The following is a 16,667-nucleotide window of genomic DNA, read 5'->3' as shown; positions in this document are numbered from 1 at the left end:
CCACAGTCTGTGCGAAGTTTGCATGTTCTCCCCATGTCTGCATGGGTTTCCTCTGGCTGCTCCAGTTTCCTCCCACAGTCCAAAAGTCGTGATTAGGTGCATTGTCCGTGATAAACTCTCCCTCAGGCGTACCCAAATAGGCGCTGGAGTGTGGCAACTAGGGGATTGTCACAGTAATTGCATTGCAGTGTTTAAAAAATGCTTCACCCATCCTCCCTAACTTTGTGTAAAAAGAAATGTATTGTCCTTTTGGCACTTCCAGAATGCAGCAATGGAAATTATGACTGGAATACAGGATCAAATAATTTTAATGATTAAGATTCTTCCGTGTTACTTGTTTATATGCAAGAATCTCAATCATGAATTAAATAATGACAGAAAATGTTGGAAATACTCAGCAGGTCAGTCAGCATCTGTAGAGAGAAACAGTTAAGCTTTCAGGTCGGTGACCATCAATCTGAACAAATGAGATCGACTCTGAATCAATAATGCCAGTTATAAAGTTATGGTCTAGCTCTAAGTCTTCATCTCCTCTACGAACATATAATTATGGTATATTCGGTCCAACATTTAGGAAATGTGGTGAAAAATTGAGAAAATAAAAATTCCATAATATTTCATCGCTACTAACAAGTTAAAAAGGCAGACAGGGTTTTTTCCTCGATGGCTGAAAACCATCTCAGAAGACATCATCAATATAGCCAAATCAATCTATAAATTTTAAAAGCTTCAAAACATGTAGCTTGCTTGGCCAGGCACCAAGTTCATAAGGTTAAATGAGGATATGATCAGTTTTGGAACCTACAAGTATCACCAAAACATCTCCTGTTCCACCAGAGGCCCAAAGACCCTAGAGCATGGCTACACAAATATCAAAAATGCTAACTGCTTTATCATCCGCCCACACTTGGTAAATCAAACCACAGGGCTGTGCTCCTGCTCCTGGCTTACAAATAAATACTGAAATGGGAGAATCTGTCAAAGAAAGTTATGCAATGTTGGTCTGAGGAATCGGATGATCTACTACAGGACTGCTTAGTCAGTAGACTGGTCAGTATTTAAAAATTCTGACCAGCCTGAACGAGTACACCCCTACAATAACTGACTTCATTAGCAAGTGTGTAGAAGACTATGCCAAAAAAACAAATCCATGTGTTTCTCAACTGAAAACCATGACGAACAGGGATATCCACTGTCTGCTGAAGTCCAAGTCTGAGGCGTTTAAGTCAGGCAACCCTGACCTAAAAAAAAGTCTACAAAGATCCATCAAAGATGCCAAATGACAGCACTGGGCCAAGCTAGAATCCCAGGCTAGCCACACAGACTCCCACCAACTATGACAAGGTCTAAGACATAACAAGCCGGTAAAATTCCCGGCTCCAACATACCTCCCGCCAATGAGCTCAACGAATTATATACCCGTTTTAAGCAAGAGGTCAGCGAGAGCATGCCCTCTACCCCAGAAGCCTCAGACGAACCTGTATCCAAGGTCACCATTGCCGAAATCAGAGCAGTAATTGGCCCAGTTGGGGTACCCGGACAAGCACTCTAGTCCTGCGTGGAACATACTAAGAAGTCTCACAACAGGTTTATTTGGCAGCAAACGCCAATAGCTTTCGGGGCCCTAGCCCTTCAACAGGTGAGTGGGGAGTTCTGATCACAAACAGAGCATACAAAGACACACACTCACTTTACAGAATAGCTGTAAAGGCTCACATTCTAATCAGTAATCAAGTCCTAAAGGTGCAATGTGAGTGGAGATAGCATTAAGCATAGGTTAAAGAGATGTGTATTGTCTCCAGACAGGACAGAAAGTGAGATGTTGCAAGTCATCGGGGTTACAAGTAGTGTGACATGAACCCGAGATCCTGATTGAGGCCGTCCTCATGTGTGCAGAACTTGGCTATCAGTCATTGCTCAGCGACTCTGCGCTGTCATGCGTCATGAAGGCTGTCTTGGAGAACGCTTACCCGAAGATCAGAGGCCAAATGCCCGTGACCGCTGAAGTGTTCCCCAACAGGAAGAGAATAGTCTTGCCTGGTGATTGTTGAGCGGTGTTCATTCATCCGTTGTCGTAGCATCTGCATGCAGTCCCCAACGTACCATGCCACGGGACATCTTTCCAGCAGCGTATCAGGTAGACAATGTTGGCCGAGTTGTAGCAGTATGTACCGTGTACCTGGCAGATGGTGTTCTCACGTGAGATGATGGCATCCATGTCGATGATCCAGCATGTCTTGCAGAGGTTGCTGTGGCAGAGTTGTGGGGTGTTGTGGTCACTGTTCTCCTGAAGGCTGGGTAGTTGGCTGCGGACAATGCTCTGTTTGAGGTTGTGCAGTTGTTTAAATGCAAGAAGTGGGGGTGTGGGGATGGCCTTGGTGAGATATTTGTCTTCATCAATGAATGTTGAAACTCCAGAGATGTCATAGCTTCTCCGCTCCAGCAAAGTACTGGACGACGAACATAAGAAATAGGAGCAAGAGTAGGCCATCTAGCCCTTCGAGCCTGCCCCGCCATTCAATAAGATCATGGCTGATCTGAAGTGGATCATTTCCACTTTCCCGCCTTCTCCCCATAACCCTTAATTCCCTTGTCTATCAGAAATCTATCTACCCGTGACTTAAATATATTCGAGGTAGCCTCCACTACTTCAACGGGCAGAGAATTCCAGAGATTCACTGCCCTTTGAGTGAAGAAGTTCCTCCTCAACTCCGTTCTAAACTGCCCCCACCATCCCCTTATTTTCAGGCTGTGCCCTTGAGTTCTGTTTTCATTTCTAAGCGGAAAGAATCTCTCTACCTCTACCCTTCATTATCTTGAAAGTCTCTATAAGATCCCCCCTCAGTCTTCTAAACTCCAACGAGTACAGACCCAGTCTATTTAATCTCTCCTCATAAGCTAACCCCCTCACCTCCGGTATCAGTCTGGTGAACCTTCTCTGTACTTCCTCCAAGGCCAATATATCCTTATGCAAATAAGGGGACCAAAACTGCACATAGTACTCCAGTTGCAGCCTCATCAGTACCTTGTACTGTTGCAGCAAGGCCTCCCTGCTTTTATATTCTATCCCCCTCATGATAAAGGCCAAAGACGAAGGGTACTCTGTCAATCGTTTCCCATGTTTGTCTTCTGAGGTGGTAATTGCGGTTTTTTGCTGTGGCACATTGGAACTGTCAAGCGATGAGTCAAGTGTCAGACCCTGGTCTTATAGAGGGCATCTTTCAGTATCTGGAGGTGTCTGTTGTGATCCTCCTCATCTGAGCAGATTCTGTGTATATGGAGAGCTTGCCCATAGGGGACGGTTCTTTAATGTGTTTAGGGTGGAAGCTGGAGAAGTGGAGCATTGTGAGGTTATCCGTGGGCTTGCAGTACAGTGAGGTGCTGAGGTGACAGTCCTTAATGGAGATGCACATGTCCAAGAATGCAACCCATTCCGGAGAATAGTCCATGGTGAGCGTGATGATGGGATGGAACTTGTTGATGTCATCATATAGTTGTTTCAGTGATTGTTCACCATGAGTCTAAAGGAAGAAAATATCATTGATGTATCTAGTGTATAGGACCAGTTGAAGGTCATGTGCAGTGAAGAAGTCTTGTTCGAGCCTGTGCATGAAGATGTTGGCATATTGAGATGCGAATTTAGTCCCCATGGCTGTTCCGTGTGTCTGGATGAAGAACTGATTGTTGAAGGTGAAGACATTGTGGTCCAGATGAGTTGTAAAATTGCATCTGGAAACTGGCAGTTGTCGGCGTTGAGAACTGAAGCAGTTGCAACGATGCCGTTGTCATGGGGGATGCCAGTGTAGTGCGCCGAGACATCCATTGTGACGAGAAGTGCTCCTGGTTCAACTGCTCCGCGTGTGCTGAGTTTCTGTAGGAAGTCTGTAGTGTCGCGACAAAAGCTAGGGGTTCTTTGTACAATGGGTTTCAGGGTGCCCTCAACATAGCCAGAGAGGTTCTCGCACAGGGTCCCATTGTAACCTCCATGACTTGCTGGACTTGCAACATCTCACTTACTGTCCTGTCTGGACACCATGCACATCTCTTTAACCTATGCTTAATGCTATCTCCACTCACATTGTCTGCACCTTTAAGACTTGATTAGCTGTAAAGACTCACATTCTAATCAGTATTCTGTAAACTGAGTGTGTCTTTGTATGCCTGTTTGTGATCAGAATTCCCCACTCACCTGACGAAGGGGTAGAGCCCCAAAAGCTAGTGGCGTTTGCTACCAAATAAACCTGTTGGATTTTAACCTGGGTGTTGAGACTTCTTACTGAGCTTACCCCAGTCCAATGCCGGCATCTCCACATCATGACTACCTTCTTGGAACAGCAGTAAGGGGTAATCAGACATTTTCAACCTCTCTTTACACCAATCTGAGGTCCCTACCTCTTCAAGAAGAGGACCATCATCCGGGTACTAAAGAAAAACCAGGCAGCGTGCTTTAATGATTATTATCTGGTAGCTCTGGCATCCATCATGATGAAGTGCTTCAAAAGGTCAGTGATGGCACAAATCAATTCCTGTCTCCCAGACTGCCTGGATCCACTACAGTTCGCCTACCGCCACATCAGGCATCATTGCTCTGGCCCTACACTCAACCATGGAACACTTATATACAAAGGCTTCTATGTCAGACTTCTATTCATAGACTAGAGCTCAGCCTTTAACACCATTATTTCTACGGGACCCATCGCCAAACTTCAAGGCCTGGGCTCGTCTCCGCCCTCTGCAACATGATCCTAGACTTCCTAACCCACAGACCACAGTTATAAGGATAGGCGACAACACTCCTTCCACAATCATCCTCAACACCTGTGCTCTGCAAGGCTGTGTCCTTAACCCCTTACTATATTCCTTATACACTTATGACTATATGACCAAATTCCTCTCCAACTCAATTTTCAAGTTTGTTGATGACGCTACCATTGTGGGTCAGACCTCAAACAATGACGAGCCACAGTACAAGAAAGAGATGGAGAACCTGGTGAACTGGTGTGACAATAATAATTTCTCCCTCAATGTCAATAAAACAAGGGAGAGAATCATCGACTTCAGGAAGCTTAGTCCAAGACTGCAAGCAACTACAAAGGGTCATGAATAAAGCCCTGTCCATCACTCAAACCAGCCTTTCATCCACTGACACTGTCTACACTTCCCGTTGCTTCGGAAAAGCAGGCAGCATTATCAAGGACCTCACTCATCCCAGACATACTCTCTTCCACCTTCTTCCATCTGGAAAAAGATACAGAAGTCTGAAGATGTACCAACTGACTCAAAAACAGCTTCTTCCCTGTTGCCATCAGACTTAAGTTGATCTTTCTCTATACCCTTGCTACGACTGTAACACTATATTCTGCACTTGCTTGTTTCCTTCTCTATGAATGGTATGTTTTGTCTGTTTAGCACTCAAGGAACAATACTTTCCACTGTCTATTAATACATGTGACGATAATAAATCAAATCAAAAATATATCTAGAGAAAATAATTTGCAGTGCTGGAAGGATTATAATGTTTTCATTGCAAACTACGCTGATTTCTTTTGACCATCGACAGAAATCCAGTTCTGTCCCAAGTATCGTTACCAAAGCAGCTAAAATGAACTTTCCAAAATCCACAATCCTCTACCTTTTCATGAAAGGAAGATATCAACCACAACTCCACATCGATGTTTGTGCCTCTTTTCTCGGCACCAATGAAGTGCAGGAGATTTTCATGATTCATTCCAGGTTGATTGTATATTTCGTATTCATTTTGCCAGGACTGTTTGTCCTACAAAAACAGAAACATTTCAGCACTGTAAAATATTACTAAACAAATTGGTCTGTATACAGAAGGACAAATATTTTTACAAACACATTTCATGAGGGTGGCAAACGGGGAGAAAATAATCAAGCACTTTACCTGAATTGGGAATATTTTAACCGCCACATACTCATCCAGCAGTTGAGCTTTCCAAACACAACCAAAGCGCCCTCTGGCTTTAAGTTCTAGTAACTGCAATGGTTTTAGACCAAGCATTGGAGAAGGTGGTATTGGCCCTGGATCCTACAAAGTAAGGTTTGAATAAAAAGTTTTAAGAACAAGTTGATAACTGCACACAAGAGTATTAAAGTAAATGAAGGAACAACAGTCAGAAATGTTTCCAAAAATGATTCTATAAAATCTCTGCTCAATTTCTTTCTGCAGTAAATGTAAAATAAATTGTACGTTCGCGTGGTCTGCTAAATGTTATGTCCTTAGAATTAAAAAAAAATTTGAAGATCCAAAAGATGAAACGGTGTACGATTTAAAGTTTTTTTCAAAACCTGTTATCATTTCAAAGCATGTAGCCAATTTACTTCACATTTAGAATTTTTCAGATTACTACCCAAAGTAGCTTATTTATTATATTCTTTCATTAATTTGATACTGCTTGTTCAGTATTCATCAAACCTGAAATGCTAACAGTAAATGTACAATGTATTCATTCCATTATAGCTGTTACATTTTATCATCAATTAATTTTCAGTTTAGCACATTGAGTTAGTATCATAAAGTGATGCAACAAATTCATACCAAGGATTTCCACAAATGTCCCCTATGTTGGATGTATTGTAGAGAATGAGTGAAGAAAACTTTGCAGCAGAAAGGGGAGAAGGATATACTGGGAAATTCTCATGCACAACTTATTAGTTGTTTACAGAAGTCACTGTGAGCCAAACCAGAAAGGGGAGGGATAGTTTGGCAATTCAGATACTATGAACAAAAATAATCCACTAATAAGTGAATTCAAGGCAAAGTTTTTAACAAAGCCCAAAAGTAAGATCCATTAAAAAGAAGCATTTCAAAATGATAGTCACCTTCAGGTTTCGCACAATTAATCAAATTGTATTAAATACAGAAACGTTGGAGGGGGCGGGGGTTGAAAAAATAAAAAGAACTCATGCGTGACAAAAGTATATTCACAATTGAAGGGACACAGAGGATTCCATCTCATGTTTCACAATCTACAAAGACATAGGATACTGCTTCTGAAAATGTACTGTTTAATTGTATAAAATAATTTTCTTTCTAGTAGGACACAATCAGTAATGTAAAAGGTTTTCAAACTTATGCACAAGAGAGGGTGTTTAATTGAAATTCAAAAAATTAGGCTGTAAATCGAGAATCAGTAACATTGTATTCTAGTTCTATGGTTAAATAATAACAATTTTTCAGGGAGGAACTATGCTCTCATTTTAATTAATTATGTTTACAGGTTTTTTTTAAGCCCATATTAAATGTTCCATGCTAAAACTAGAATGATTGGTCTCATGCAGCAGTATCATAGTTGGAAAAAAAATCTCCTTTAGTACACTGGAGATGAAAAAAGTGAGTGCTTCAGATAATCTATTGGGAAAAAAAAACCTTCAGAGTTCCAAGTTAAACTTATCTTACCTCTATCTCTATATGAAAGGCATGCTTGAGAAAAGAAAAGCAAAAGAAATTACTGTTTGGAGAAAGCATGAAGCCAAAACAGATAAAAATAGTTTAAGCAAATGAAGAATGTTCTGGGAGGGGACATGGTGTAATTTTATCTAACTGCCATCTTGTTTCAATAGCTGGCACAAGACCCATTTCAACAGCTGCAAGATTGCATAATCAATAATATTGGTGAATGGTGTATGGTTGATGCTCTCTACAACACCAACCCAGAGAACACAAGACTGAAAATGACCAAAAGCTACATAGAGTTGGTGAAAACTGAGTGCTTGAGCAAAATTATTTTGAACACCTAAATAATATCCAAAGTCTATTGTTTCAAGTAGGCAGTGTTCAAATGGTAGATTCAGAACTAAAACTAGCTTCTAAAAAGATACCATCACTAATATTGATTGAAATAAAGGACTTTCCCAGCTGACATCCAAACAAAAATAAAACAAAGATGCCAAATTATGACAGTACCAAAAACTTATTTATGCTGATTTTAATTGTTTAAAAGTTTGAATTAAAAATTGCTTTAAAGATAAATGTCATAACTACTATGAAATATTATAACACACAAACAAAACCATTCAGCATGTGAAAACTATCACTGTGGTTTTGGATGAAGCTGCCAAGACATTAATATTAAGGATATGCCTAAAGGTGCTACGCAATTATACTGTCATTGAATGTTATTGAATAGAAATTTGGGTAACAAATAATTTGATACAAAATTATTTAGAAAGCAATCATGCCCATAACCTAAAACTTATTTTAAAAAAATACCAGATTCAAGCAAAACGTCCAGTAAAGGATATACTTGGCAATTTGGACTGGGATTCCTGGAAGTTTCCTTGCTAAGTCAACTGTTATAGTGACATCAATAGTGTCCATGGAGTAAATAATAAAAAAGGACCACTTCGTGCAGTTAATGATGGAGACACGTAACAGGTGGAGAGGGCAAAGAACTTCTGCAAATGTTGGAAACACAACCGAATAGATTTTGGATCTGTCTTCACACTCATCTTGTTTCAATAACATCTGTATCTCAATTTAAGAAAAAAAACATTGCTCATATCCAATGAAATATCGCTGGGAAGGGCAAACATTTGTTGCTCATCCTTAACTGCCTTCAGGATGATGATCATCCGCTTTCTTGAGGTGCTGCAGTCCATGTTGCACAGATACACTCGCAATGTTGCTGCAGAGGGAGTTCCAGGATTCTGATCCAGTAATAGTGAACGTCCAGTGATATAGTTCCAAGTCGGAATGGTGGGTGGTTTGGAAGGAGAACTTGCAGGCACTAGAATTCCCATGCGTCTACTATCCATGTCATTCCATGTGATACAGGAAGATGTTATTGAAGAAGCCTTGGCTAGTTGCTGCAGTGCATCTAATAAATGGTATACACAGCAGCCATTGTGTGCCGGTGGTGAAAGGAGAGAGTGTCTAAGATGCTGGATGGGGGTGCCTTCGTCCTGGATTGTGTTGAGCTTCTCGGGTGTTGGAGCTGCACTCATTCAGGCAAGCTGTAATGCTCCTTGGCCAGACCACCAAGTATGTGGTACTATCTGGTCAAAAACTAATTTGTTTAAAGTAGACATTTGAAATTCAAAATACTTGCTAAGAGAATAAAGCCAGAAGATTGCATGAGCTTTGAACAAAAATAACCTTTACTATTCAAAGTCAGAAAGATAAAACAATTTACAATTATGTTCCAACATTCAGGGCTAATATGAGGAACACTTCTATTAACCGACACACTGGTCAAACGCATCACACTATATAATAAATGGCAGAACAAAAGAGTCCACTGATTTCTCAACAACCAACCTAAATGTCACTAAATAGTCAATCAATCTTGTCTCGCTCACGTGGACTCCAGGCTTACAGCTCTTTAATAGCCAGTTGGCTTCACTGCATTGGCACTGCACTTGGATTTCACCAAATTCCAACTTCTCCAGTTACACCAAGCTATAAATGGCTACCAGGCTTCTTTTGAAGTCCTAACTTTTCCAGCAAAGAGCCTGTAATCTCCTTCCAACTTCCCAGAACCTTAACTGCACAGTGCTATCAAACAGCTTCTGGGACTTGTCCTGAATCAGCTAACAATATTTTACTTCCTGGAACCTGTTATCAGCAGTGCCTTTTGCCCTGCGACAGAATACTCACTTCCTCCAGCAAACACAGTTAAACTGAAACCCTAGCACTTAAAGCTCCACTTATCTCCATGACGACATAGCTTTCCAGGCTCACTGCATGCTTTTAAAATAATCGTAGCTTTAACTCCCAAAACAAAACAACTCTAAGCTGCATTCCTTTGCCAACAACATAGATCACTCTTCTCTAATTCCTCTAGCTAAGTTAGCCCATCAGCTCTTTTATGATTTTACCTTTCTAGCTGTTAACCCCTCAAGTCAATATGGCCCCAACCTTTGAAGGAAACTTGTCTTTAAGCTGCTTTGGTTGCATTTATTCCACTTTCTATAGTTAACTTTAATCTTGTCAGAACTAAAAATCACCTCTAAAAATATTACTGTGAACCATGAAATCGGTATTTATAACCAAATTGAAAATTTTCCACCACCATCCTTACTTTTGCTTTGTAGATGTTAGGCTTTGGGGAGTCAGGAGGAGTCACTTCCCTGCCACAGAATTTCCAGCCTTTGATCTGCTTTTGTGACCTAAGTATTTATATTGCTGGTTCAGTTAAGTTTCTGGTTCTCATAATCCCAGGATGTTGATGGGGACAAATTCAGTGATGGTAATGCCACTGAACGTCAAGGTTGATGATTAGATGGTCATTCCCTGGCACTTAAGTAGCAGGTAACATTTCTGCCACACATTAGTCCAGGCCTGAACACTGTCCAGGTCTTGCTGCATGTAGTAGAACATTTTAGTCCAAGAAGCTGTGAATGGTATTTAACAGTGCACAATTGTTAGCAAATATCTGGTCTAATGGTAGAGAGGTGAAGCAGCTGGCACAATGGTACAGCGGCTAGCACTGCTATTTCACAGTGCCAGGGACCCAGGTTCGATTCCAGCCTTGGGTGACTGTGTGGAACTTTCACATGCCCCCCATGTCTGTGTTGGTTTGCTCTGGTATCCTCCCACAGTCTAAAGATGTGTAGGTTAGGTAGATCAGTTGTGGTCAATGCATGGAGGTAATTGGGACAGGCAGAGGGGAGGATCTGGGGAGGTGGGGGGAATACTCAGTTGGTGCAGGCCTGATGGGCCAGATGGCCTCTTTCTGCACTGTATTCTGTGGTTGGGCTGAGGACACTACCTTAAAAGGAACTCTTGCAGTGGAACCTTGTATCTGGCATCCAACAACTATAGCTTACATTTTACTGAGCATGACTCCAGCCAGTGGAGTGTTCCACACCCAGTCAAATACTGCTTTGATATCATGGATAGTCATTCTAAGTTCAGTTCCTTTGCCCATATTGGGATCAAGGCTACAATGAGGTCAGGTGTTGAGTGATCCTAGCAGGACCCAAACTGGGAAACTGAAAGGAGTTTACTGTTGTTTAAGTTCCACTTGATAGCACTATTGATGATATATTCCATCACATTCCTGTTAAATCAGGATATAAGAACTAGGAGCAGGCAATTTAGCCCTTTGAGCCTGCCCCACCATTTAACACAATCATGACTAATCTCATCTTGGCCTCAACTCCATATAGTTCTTCAAACTCTTACTAAAGATGTGTCCACCTCTTCCTTAAATTTACTCAATGTTTTGGCATCCACCACGCTCTCGGGTAGTAAATTCCACAGACTCACGATCCTTTGAGACAAGTAATTGCTCCTCATCTGTTTTGAATCTGCCATCCCTTATCCTACAACTATGACTTCTTGTTCTTGATTGCCCTATAAGAGGAAGCATCCTCTTCACAACTACTTTGTCAATCCCCGGTATCATCTTGTACATCCCAATTAGATTGTCTCGCATTCTTCTAATCTACAGGGAGAATCGGCCTAAGGTGACAATCTCTCTTCACAAGACAAACCCCTCATCTCTGTAATCAATCCAGTAAGCCTCCTCTGAACGGCTTACAATGGAACTACACCCTTCCTCAGGTAAGGGGACCAATACTGTACACAATATTCTAAAGTGCAGTCTCACTAATGCTTTGTACAGTTTTTCTATTTTTACATTCTATTCCTTTAGTAATAAATGCCAAGACTTCATTTGCCTTCCTTATTATCTGCTGCACCTGCATAAGGACACCAAGATCCCTTTGTGCCCAAGCACTCAGAAGTTACTCTCCACTTAGATAATTTTTCTTAGCATTTTTTCTACCAAAATAAATGACCTCTCCTTTATCCACATTAAACTCCATCTGCCAAATTTTGACCACTTAATCTATCCATATCCATTTATAAATTTCTCACTTCACTATCACACCTTATTATCCCACCTATTTTAGCTTTTTTTTTAATGGTTAATGGTACTTACTATCCCTGCGTACTTGTCATTAATATAGGTAGTAAATAGTTGGGGCCTGAGGATCAAACCCTGTGGCACCCTGCAAGTTATATCTTGCCAACCAGAAAAAGACTAATGTAGCCAGTTTCTCTAATTTCTGTTGGTTAGCTGATTCTCAATCCAAGTTAATAAATTACCTCATATCCCACATGAATGAACCTAAAGTATTTTGTACGGCACCTTGTCAAATGCCTGCTAGATATACACATCTCCAGGATCCCCATTATCCACTCTGTTACACCTTTGAAGAACTGAAGAGAATTAGTTAAACATTATTTACCCTTCATAAAACCATGCTGACTCAGATTGATTGCCTTTTAACTTTCTAAATATCCTATTATTTCCTTGATAATGGATTTTTAACAAATTTCTATATTATGCCTCCCTCCCTTTTTGAATGTTATATTAGCATTTTTCCAGTGGACCTGAGCCTTTCCCACATCCAGGAAATTTTGGAATATTGTAACCAATGGATCCACCATCTCCAAAACGGCTTCATTTTGGACGCTAGGATGTAGGCCATTAGGCCCCAGGGGCTTGCCTGACTCCAATCCCAATAGTTTGCTTAGTACTTTTTTCCTAGTGATGATTACAGATCTAAGTTCCTCCCTTTCCTGCATTTTATGTTATTATTGAGATGATTCTTGTGTCCTCCACTGTGAAAATTGAGGCAAAATATTGATTTAGTGTCTCAAGCCATTTCTGTATTCTCTACCATCAACTCCCCAGCCTTATTTTCCAAAGCAGCAATATTCACTTTAGCTACTCTCTTCCTCTTTGTATACTCAAAAGCTTTTGCTGTTTTCATATTTTGTGCTAGTTTTCTTCCTTAGTTTACCTTTGCTTTTTTATTTCTCTTTTAGTGAGCCTTCATTGATCTTTAAAAGCTTCCCAATCTTAGAATGTGCTACTCGTATTTGCAATACATTATCCCTTACTTTTTATCTTTGTGTTATCTATAACTTCCTTGCTTAGCCATGGAAGTCTTTAACCCCCTTACCACATTTCCTTCTTTCTGAAATATACATTTTAGTTGGGAGGACTTGCATATCTCCTTGAAAAATACAACTGTTGATGAACATTCCTACTTTTTAGTCTTTCTGCCCAGTCCACTAGGATGAAAGTTGATCAAGAGTAGACTGGTGGAATAGTAATTGCCTAGATTGAATTTGTCCAACGTTTTGTGGATAGGGAATACCCGAGCATTCTTTCACATAGTCGGGTGGATTCCAATGTTGTAGCTATACTGGAGCAGCTTGGTGAGGAGCACAGCTAGTCCTGGAGCATGTTTTCAGTACTGCTTCCAGCATTTTACCTTTAAGCAAGCTTGATTGTCAGCATCATGTGCACAGAGTTGAAAGTCAATTTATAACTCGATAATGTGCGCAAGACAGCTGTGACTGACATATAACTTGATGGTCTGAATATTGAGAGATTCCCTGCAAGAGGCAAGGGTCACAGAGCAGATCACTGAAAGACAAACACTGCATGTTCATCTGGCAGGGAAAAGCACAAAGGAAATGTGAGAGCATGGTGCAGGCTTGTTTGTAAGGAATTTGCTACCCTCAATGATATGACACCCAACAAAGGGTTCAGAATGCGTTCTCTCCATTTCCCTCTTAACTTGAAAGAGAGCCAGTTAACTTCAGGAGTATCTATGCTCCAATACTGTGCTCCACTACAGAGGCCAAAGAACCATGAGGAGTTCAACACTGCTAGCAGCAGTATCCCAAAGTTAGAACATCTTCATCCACTGAGAGATTTCAAAGTATGCGTGAGCATGAGCAATGAGACATGTCAATCCGCCTCAGACATCATGGCTTGGGAAAGATGCACAAGAATGCACAGAGATGACTTGAACTTTTGTGCCTAGACCATGTATAACTAACACCTTGTTTCAGAACAAACCATGCAACAAGATGTGATGAAGACATCCAAAACTGGGCACTGGCGCCAGCTGGATCTGATCATTATCATGTTCATATAATGTTGCAAGTCCTTGAGCTTATATAATGTACAAGGCAACAATCGCTCATAAGAGATTTGGTAAATATGTTGTGGGTCCGTTCATTAAAACCAGCATATGAGAACAGTTATACATAGGTAAAAAGCACAAGACATCAAGACAACATGAATGCTCCACTCAAAGCAAAAATGATGTTTCTATTGTGATGTCATGCTGATGTTTCCTAAAGGCATAATACAACATCTCCCTTTCTAAAGAAATATAGTTATTTACAATACATCTTCATATTTAATTACCATTACAGAAGTATATAGAATGCATTAATGAATCAGAGTCTCTGAAGCGTAAATGTAATCTGCTGGTACATCTAGATCTTGTAATGGTAACTTAGTCTGGAAGTTTGCTTAATTGCTTACAGTGACCTTTTGGGTTGTCATTCTTCGACGTTCCTGGTTGCATCTGGATCTTTCCTAGATGCAGTAGGATCGTACAGTGGTTTAAGAGTTGGAATGAATCCAATTTGTGCTTGGGTACATCTGAAAATATGCCTTTGGTAATGACTTCCATAGGACTTTGATTCTGAGCAAATCCTTGTCATCTCACCTGAATGCCACATACCTTCTGTAGGTCCTGGATGCAAGCCTGTCTCAGCTGTAAATTTGGCATTTTTGTGCCTGCATTTTTAATCAGGCACATTGCTCATCTTCTCTTATGGTTTTAAAATGCGCTTTCCAGTTTATAAGAGCAGGAAAATTGATATGCTCTGGTCTGTCAAACATGAGCTATGCCAGTGATGGAATAGTTGCATTTGAAAGGTATCATTCTCAGATGGAACACTACAATGTGAAGATCTTGCTCAACTTACATTTGAGAATTAGAGATTCTACCATGAGAATCATTTGTTCAGCTTGACATAATTATATAAGTAGTGGTGTGATTGATATTCCATCTCTCACAAGTATCCCAAAATAGCTTTCCTATATAATGATCTGTCATCAGTAATGTTCTCTTCAGGCACACCAAATAAACTGAATAAAGTACTTAGTGTGCATGACAGGTGTGCTTGACATATTGTGCAGCTGTCAAATAATGGGGTGCTTAGTAAAGAAATCAACAATAATAAAGTAGTAAATACCTTAGACATGAACATAAGAACATAAGAACATAAGAAATAGGAGCAGGAGTAGGCCATCTGGCCCTTCGAGCCTGCCCCGCCATTCAATAAGATCATGGCTGATCTGTGAAAGAGGTTGGATGTGATGGACCAAGGATTGGAAGGAACTTCATATGCTGACTTAGCATATATTCTTTACATGCTTTGCACTTCTTAGCCGTGACTTCAATGTACTTGTTTATACATGACCAATACACTATGGCTCTTCCCATCCAATCAATGCCCATGTGAGAGTAACAAAGTTGTTGAAGAATATTAGGTCAAAAGGATTTTGGTATAACAACCTCCCTACCTTGAAAATTTACTCTCTGGGAAATGCCTATTTCTTCTGTTTAAGGCCAAAAGAGTCTCAAGTGTTTGTGAGCATGCTGACCTGAATCAGGCCATCCTCCAAATATGGTATTCCACAGTTTCTTTGCTTTTTATTCAATTTCTCAGTCAGCAACTCCCAAAATGCCAGTTATAATCACAATCTTATCTGGGCTGATTGTTTGAATCTTAATTCAACTCTTCCTTGCTCTGTGTAGCTCTCACCCACACTGTGGCCATTCACCCTTCCCAACTGAGTTAACCTGGTACTGGTCCTCTCGACACTCTATCCCACTTACAGGACTGCAAGGCTATGAACTGCAATTTCACCACAAGGGATCTGTTGGCTTACCAGCTCATTGCTCATTGTGGAAACAGTAAGGAGAGATGATTGATTAACACATTAATCATCTCTTGGGTTGAAAAATTCTCCTTACAGCCACTAAAACAATGATCCAACTTTATGTTGAAACTCAAGTCCAAACTCTCTGCATGGAAAATGGTCAAAAGAAAATCCTGCATTCAGACATTTCCTTGGAAGAAAGTGCACACCCTTAAGACAGACAACATTATTCTATTGTTGTAGTTATATAGTAATATGTACTAGTATTTGGCACAGAACATGTAGGTATTATCAAGTAAAAAGAAAATCTAAACTTCATCATAAACTTAACTGAAGAAAATTATTACATTTCTACAATTATTACGTTTTGGCACAGTGGTTAATATTGCTGCCTCACAATGCCAGGGACTCAGGTTCAAATCTGGCCTCGGGTCACTAATTGCATGGAGTTTGCACCTTCTCCCAGTGGCAGTAGGTTTCCTCCAGATGCACTGTTTTTCTCCCACAGTCCAAAGATGTGCAGGTTATATGAATTGGCCATGCTAAATTGACCTTAAGTGCCAGGGGGAAAGGCAGGGCAAATATGTGGGGTTATGGGAATAGGGCCTGGGTGGGATTGTGGTCGGTGCAGGCTTGATGAGCTGAATGACCTCCTTCTGTACTGTAAGGATTCTATGAATTGCAGAACTCCAGCTCCAGGATATATATTTTCACAAACAGCAGAGGGCACTAACAACTTAAGAAACTGATCCTGACAATCTCAAAAATGACTAAGCTCTGGTAATTTGATATGCAACAAATACACAAGCACCAGTCTAGGATTTAAAGATTACATTTTGTCAGCCAGTTCTGACAAGGCATCCACACTTGAAACATTAACTGAGTTACATTTAGAAAGGATGGCAACCCTGCTGTCCCATCACTTCAATGTTT

General features: G+C 40.6%; 1 protein-coding gene across 2 annotated transcripts in view; it reads right to left on the bottom strand.

Moving 5' to 3' along the window:
- LOC145350267 (activin receptor type-2A) overlaps positions 1-16,667 on the bottom strand; it is a 159,795-nt gene that overhangs the window by 22,371 nt on the left and 120,757 nt on the right. Inside the window, exons 5-7 of one of the 2 annotated variants that reach the window (XM_080199382.1) lie at positions 7,424-7,447; positions 5,909-6,052; positions 5,633-5,776 (exon numbers count right to left, since the gene is read on the bottom strand). In XM_080199382.1, coding sequence (XP_080055508.1) covers positions 5,633-5,776; positions 5,909-6,052; positions 7,424-7,447 — 312 coding nt within the window. The remainder of the gene's footprint in view (positions 1-5,632; positions 5,777-5,908; positions 6,053-7,423; positions 7,448-16,667) is intronic. The other variant, XM_080199383.1, reaches the window with a different exon arrangement.

Source organism: Carcharhinus amblyrhynchos, chromosome 11 (assembly GCF_965287045.1).
Source record: "Carcharhinus amblyrhynchos chromosome 11, sCarAmb.v2.hapA, whole genome shotgun sequence".
NCBI lineage: Eukaryota > Metazoa > Chordata > Chondrichthyes > Carcharhiniformes > Carcharhinidae > Carcharhinus > Carcharhinus amblyrhynchos.
The sequence above is the reverse complement of the archived record's forward strand: the minus strand, read 5'-3'. Positions and strand labels throughout refer to the sequence as shown.